This window comes from Pararge aegeria, chromosome 12 (genome assembly GCF_905163445.1).
Source record: "Pararge aegeria chromosome 12, ilParAegt1.1, whole genome shotgun sequence".
Taxonomy (NCBI): domain Eukaryota; kingdom Metazoa; phylum Arthropoda; class Insecta; order Lepidoptera; family Nymphalidae; genus Pararge; species Pararge aegeria.
In genome coordinates, this window is record NC_053191.1 from 4336872 (window position 1) to 4343945 (window position 7074).

The following is a 7074-nucleotide window of genomic DNA, read 5'->3' on the forward strand; positions in this document are numbered from 1 at the left end:
TAGTTTTTGTAAATCCTCTTTATACGAGTACGTGGTGTCCAAGTAGACAGTGGCGTATGCTTTATACATGCACAAATAGGTCAAATGAGGACACTATTACAGGACACTCGCCCGTTCACACGCACACCCATACACGTGTTAATGTAAAATCAAAAAAAAATACACTAAGTGCTAGTGTAATTTTTTTTAGATTAATTAATTTATCCTTATACGTGGTGTCCAACTTAAACTAAAAATTATGTAACTCTTAGAGGAGGGGTATTTTTCCATTTTATGCCATCTTCCTGCTTCATGCCTACCCTTTCCAACTACCCTTGGATACTTACCTACTACTAGCCTACTAATATTTGCTAATACCTACTTATCACCAGCATCATGTCGCGAAATTTAATTATTCATCATTTATAGTCACCATTTTGAGTAAATATTAGGCGTTGTTTAACGCTTTCATACAATACTGCTATTACAATTTCGGGATAAAAAGTTGCTAATTATATATTTTTTCATACAAACTAATTTAAACCGTTCTAAGTGTATAAGTAAACACTTAGAACGGTTTAAATTAGTTTGTAAACTGACAACCCTATTGAAGATAAAATACCGACACGTGCATAGTACCTACGCAACGCGACGCGAACCTAATAAAGTGGAGTACTTGATTTTACTTTTGCATTTGATGTTAGGGTTTTATCTGATTTTTTTAAGTAAAAACTATGGCAATGGTTAACTCAAAAACTATTAGCGCTTCGGTTTCGCAGATAAGTCTCAGAGACAGTAAATAATGTACCTTTAAAGAATCTGAATAATAATTCGGTTTTCATTTACGCGTAGTATAGATTAAAAATATAGCAGGTAGGTTAGATAGACAAACAATATTCTATATATTTCATGGTATATATTTTATATAGATTCTATTTGAGTTACATTCCTATACTTTTGTTTACTCCAGCGATAGGTATATATTAAGTAGGTGCAATATACAAGGAAACTACTTATGTTTCCTATTGCATGCACGTAACCTATTTCATATAATCTGCTTAGTAGTGGACAATATCAAAAACTTCCGGAGTTTGCAAGCTGACCTGTTTCCAAAGTTTTTACGTAGAACAGAATAGAAATACATACCTACCTAAAACATGTTTATATCGATTGCCACTTTTACGCGACAAGGATGGCATGTTACAAAAAATAAGATTTTTTAGCTACCCATAAACCTTATTAATGAAACAAAATGAGGACGTTTATTGAAAATATATGAAACCTAAGGGAAGGAAAGAAAATGTGACGTTTTGTGCAGTCCTTTTTGTTTTGGAATGTATGCAAGTCATCAATATCACAAATAAGCGATATGTCAAAGAAGAAATAACACACTTCTTGCTCTAAAAATATTTATATATATATACTCAGTACTTGGAACAGTTGAAATTATCTATAAATGTATCCCAACGTTGTGTAAATTTATGTATTGCGTTCATTTTAGCACTACCCTTCAAAGCACTATACTTTATAGAATTAAACGCAAGTTGTTTTAGCAATCTCAAATCAGCTAGGCGACTAGCGACACCGACAAAAGCCACATAAAAGTCATCGGACAACGGATCAGCTTCCCAAATACCCGGATCATCACTTGACAGCACTACTGGCATACCGTTAGCCAAGAAACTACTCAACGGATGATTACGTACATCTTTTACCAAAGATAACACATTATTAGATATAACGTTCACTTCCACGCCTATTCCTTTCTCAATAACTTTTTTCATCAGCAATGGATGTTTAGGCAAGGCGTAAGCGTGACCCAATCTTTTCGCTCCCAAAAGAATGGCATCAATTAAGTTTTCATCTGTAGTTGTTCCATACCAATCAGTTTCTCCGGCATGAAAGAAATAATCCAAATCTTTGGAAGCAGCAAGCAGCTGTGGTATAAAGTCTATTAGAGGGTTGCCCAAATCCTCTTGACCAACCAGATCAAATCCTGCAAATACCTCCGGCATATCAGCTTTTATGGCTCGAGCTAATCGCAAATATTCATCCAACTTGTCTCTGTTGATTCCCCTTGCCGGAGCGTAAATAAGCTTCGCTCCTATAAAGTCGGGATAGTCTTTTTTGAATTTATCAAATGTCTTTTTGTAGGATTTTGCAGTTATTAAAGGATTATAAACCGTCCCATCCAACTCATACAAACTTGGAAGTATACTCCTGAATTCCACGTACATTACATTGTCTTCCCGAAATTTTCTGAGGACCTCATAACAATATTGTTCCCATATCGGTCTGTATGTTATAATTGGGTTAACTCTTCCAAAATATTTCATAAAAGTGCCCCAAGACTCTTTAATGCTTGGGTATACAACGTCGGGGTTGTCTACATACATCGTGAAATATTTGCGTAACTTGGCGTCAAAGGCGGCCGTGTTATTCGATGACCGTCTGACGTCACTGATTAAATTCCATTTATTTGTGCAGGATATTGACGGTGTTTTATCAGAAAACTTAAACAGTACGTCATCTTTATCGTAACACATGTAAAGACTGTCGGTGTATGTTAAGTTTAAAACATAATCCGGCCCAGCGATTCCCATATCGTGAATGTGTAACGCTGCCCCTTTAGGTAGTTCTTTGATAATTTGGTAAACTTTTGAATGGCGGATGCTGTTCTTGTACGAGAAGAAATGTCGGGAGAATTCATACGATTGCGGATTGTTGAAACCGTAGTCCACTTCGCGAAACTTGCGTTGCATTAGACAGTTGTTGACGTCTGATTCTTTATCTGTGAGCGTCGAGTTTCCCCCAACAGATAAGAGGGCTTCATCTCGTACGATCTTTGCTCTCTGTGCTTTGTAATCGTCAATTGAGGCGTTGCAAGCGGCAAGTATTAATAGATAGGGAAGTATAGAACGCATGTTTTGAAGCTGTATTGACGCGCTTCGTGTTGCGCGAACGAACTCCGATAACAGACTGGCCGTGGCGAAAACATCGGATCGGGCGAATGACCTGACGCAGCGATTTTATAAACATTGTTTTTATGAGTAACACAATAGTTTGAATATTGGATAGAAGCAGACGTTACTTTGCGAAATTCCATGTTATATTTAAGTAACAGTTCAGTTCAGTTCAATTCAGTAAGTAATAGAAATACTTATAACAAAATTTAAAAGAAAGTTGACTGTAACTACTTACTTATTTAAACATCAGAAATAAAATTAAACTTTTAAATATGTTTACTGGGCTACATAAAATTAGTAATAATGTAGTAATAATTCATTCAAGGGAAATTGTATTTTATATTATAACAAATTACCGGAAGAAATCTATGACATAAATTTTTCAAAAAGTTCATAGTTTATGTAAAACATAAGCTTATAGAATAATCCTTTCATAATATTTTAAAGCGTGATGGTAATAAAAAAAACCCCCGGCTAAATTTCTTGTGGGCTCTTCTTGACCAGGGCACGTTGGAAAACCGCCTCGATATAGTTTTAAGTTAACGAATGTAGTTATCCCCATCACCACCCAATATTAATAATGATATATGTATGAACGCTTGATAAGTGCCTGTAATAGGTCTACATAAAACCTTTTGGAATTTTAATTTGAATGAAAAGTATAGGATTTTTCCATCAAGAAATTCTTAGTAGCAGTCCAGAGTTTGGAACTTAGCGTTGATTCAACCGTGGGTCTCGGAGAGCACGTTAGGCGATGATCTCTCTCCGGTTGTCTCAGAGCTGCCGTCCCATTGAACTGAGACTGAGGGAATAGACAGTGCACCTGTGTTTGCGCATGCACTCGTGCCGTATAATATCTTCCGCGTAGTTGGAAAACCTCTCTGGAAATTGACCACCCTGGCCAAAATCCGTCAGAGTAACTTATACACGTATGCTATTCATCCGCATTTAAGTGTCTAGGCTCCAAAATCCTTCTATGAGGCTTCTGCCCAGCGGCTGGACGCTTCTAGAAACCTCTCTAGTCTCTCCTATGAAAGAGGAGGTTTCCCAGCAATGGGACTTTAACAGGCTAACGTTGACGATGATAGTGGGTTAGCTGCTACATTATTTACTGAACACGTGTGCGTTTGACATCCTGGTATCGAATGTTATGTATAAATGACACGTATGTTCTTAAAATAGCCTACTTAGGTTTTGCTGATTTAACATTGTCTGTTGTCGTTGTTTCAAACCGACGGAGTGTTATAAGTTTGACGGGTCTGTGTGTGTGTGTGACTGTGTGTGTCTGTGGTATCGTGTTTCACGAACGGATGAACCGATTTTGATTTTGTTTTTTCGAGTGTTCTAAGCTTTACGACCGATTGGAGCAGTGGCAGCGACCCTGCTTTCTGAGTCCAAGACTGTGGGTTCGATCGGTTTTCAATGTCTGGGTGTTTATGTGTATATTATAATATGTATGTTTATATGCAACGTCGGATTGCATGTGTGTGGAAGGAAGTTTCGAAGTGATCGATCGCTGCCATGGATTGTGAATGGGGGAATTACATCTCTTCTGAGAGCAATTCATTGGGTGATGGCAAAAGCCAAGCTTCTAGTGAAAAAGAACATTTCAGTAGGTCCCGAAACTAATGATGGGCGAGACTTACGCGAGTATTGAAGGTGGAAATGCTCCACATGGGGAGATCAGCATTGATTTATTAGTACTGGATGTAGGTATTTAGATGTACAATTAGGTACGATCTACCATTTGCTAAAATGGATAGCTAAGCCATGGATTGCCCTTACATGGACCCCTTAACGAACAGCAAAAGCCGGAATTACCTGGTCTTGAAGAAGGCAACTTTGGTACAGTACTTAAGTAAGGAAAACGTTGCACTAAGCAAAAATAACTTTATGTTCTTAATTTCCAACAACTAGCTTACATTATTGCTCTAAAAGAAAAAAGACAAAAATGCCAACCTACCCACATAATAAGGAGCCGAAAAACAACTTGCAAAGCACCGAAACGATCTCGCATAAGCCGCGATTTGTATAGACTTTTTTAAACGATAAAATTTACTAAACCTCACTCCGCGCTGGTGTAAATTACAGCCAGCGGCCTCCTAAAGGGTTCATTTTCAAAGCAGCGCTTTAAAGAAACTAAAAAAAAATTAATCTGAAAAGAAATAAAGGCAGTCTCATCCGCCATGCTGATTTTATGCAGCTAAAGGGTTGGGGAACGTTTTAAGTGGCACTTTAGTACGGTACCGCCCCGCGATACACACTTTCGCAAAAGGAAGAAAAAAATATGGCCGTTGCTACGACATGCATGATATTGAGATGTTTCGGTGCACTTGCCACCTCTCCTTTAATCTTCTAATTACTGCACCAGAGTCTGTAGATGACACTTTCTGAAATCATCCGGGAACAAAGGGCATGCAATGTCTCCGTGTTTGTAAATATAGATACTTACACGTTTAGATACGTTCTAAATGCGAGGGTGCCTTGGTTATTTTAGGTACTGTCGTCCATAAAATACTATAGGTATTAAATCTCCTTTGAGATATATAGAATATTTCGGAGAATTAATGAAGCCCATATTTCTATTGTAAATATTATCTCAAATAGCAAGAGACTGCAGACATTCTTGGAGGTGAAAAAAATTACACCTACTGAAAGTCAAAATAAATTCAATATGCTTTACAAGTTGTTTGTAAGATTTTAGGATATATGTTAATCTTATCATCTTAATTTATTATCGGAAATCGTATTACCTAATTAGCATTCGATTCGGAGATAAAATACTAGGTAGGTTTTACTGTCGTTCATAAAATGCTGTACCTATTAGATCCTGACCCTAATCCTGAAATTAACAGAATATTTCACAGAAATAAAGCTCAGATTTGTATAGTAAACATTTTTGTATAAGTTTTCAGATAGGAGGCTGCAGACATTCTTGTATCTTTAAGTATCAAATGAAATAACTGATACTGAAAGTGAAAATAAAGTCAATATACCTGACTAATTATTTGTAATACTTAGATGAGGCATTGGATTTTGAGATAAGCTGGTTTAGAAACTAAATTATATTCGGTATAATCAAGGGACGGGAAATAGTAAAGAACGCTTGATAATAGCTTGTAAACAAGTCTTCTTAGTACAGAAAAAAAGGTTCACAATTTTTACACCCGTGCATTTAGTTACATTTAAAGGTTTATTTTATTTAAATATTTATTTATTTATTTGCAAATTTGGGTTAGTATACAGGTTTTAAATATTATAACCGGACTTCAGACAATCCTATAATATCCCAGCGCAACTTGCTCACCACTTCTTCCAGCTCAATCACCTTTCCATCGGTCCTCAACGTGCGTGCGTTGTATGTTGCCAGGTCAAGTCGTCGGGGTTGGCAGCGGAATCTCTGCCGGAGATTCTTAACACCCCTTGCCCCGCCGTTACCATAACCGCTGCCAGAGCCAGGAATAGCGGGGCCGCCGGGAACTAGGGGCTGTGGTTTTTTTCTCCTTCCCATTAAAGATATGCCCGATAATGACCACGCTGGGCAGGCGGGTTGGTCATCGCAGGGCTAGACTGATCGCCCCGGCGTCGCTGCTGCCCGACACCGGTCTGTGCCATATTATGGTTAGCTCTTAACCAAATTCAGCTTAACAGCATACAAATCATGTTGGTATAATAGTAAAAACCATGTCAAATCAATGTCACACCTTATCTATGAGATGGTCATTAATTGCATAGTAACTTTTATTCATTAAGAATTCCTTCAATTTCTTCCTTTAAACGAAGGTTTTGCATATAACTTAGTGAGACTTTTGTGTAATTTTCGATAGCAACAATACATTGGTAGCACCGGAATAGTTTATCTTATATCAGATATGCATTACCAATCGCGTTACAAATCTATATGTTGTATATTATTATAATCAGTGTATCCGAGATTAGTATCTCGTGATAAAGGAACACCGCGAATGTTAAAGATAGTATATTACACGTATGTATAACGTTGGTCGGGATATATTTTAACAACCGCAACAATTAAATTAATGACAATAGTTTGCTGTTGTGTGTAGTTAATAAATAAAATTACAAGGTAGGTACGTTATTTTTTGTATCAATTCATTACTAGTTCTTT

General features: G+C 37.1%; 1 protein-coding gene across 1 annotated transcript; it reads right to left on the minus strand.

The window, feature by feature from the left end:
• Nucleotides 1-1222: 1222 nt before the first annotated feature.
• Nucleotides 1223-2944, minus strand: LOC120628336 (adenosine deaminase 2-like). The gene has a single exon (XM_039896659.1). It carries the CDS (start codon nucleotides 2901-2903, stop codon nucleotides 1404-1406), a length of 1500 nt encoding a protein of 499 aa, XP_039752593.1. The 5' UTR covers nucleotides 2904-2944; the 3' UTR covers nucleotides 1223-1403.
• Between the last annotated feature and the right edge of the window lie 4130 nt (nucleotides 2945-7074).

Excerpts from the sequence above, each read along its gene's own strand:
- LOC120628336 (XM_039896659.1), bottom strand. The coding sequence starts at position 2,903 with ATGCGTTCTATACTTCCCTATCTATTAATACTTGCCGCTTGCAACGCC.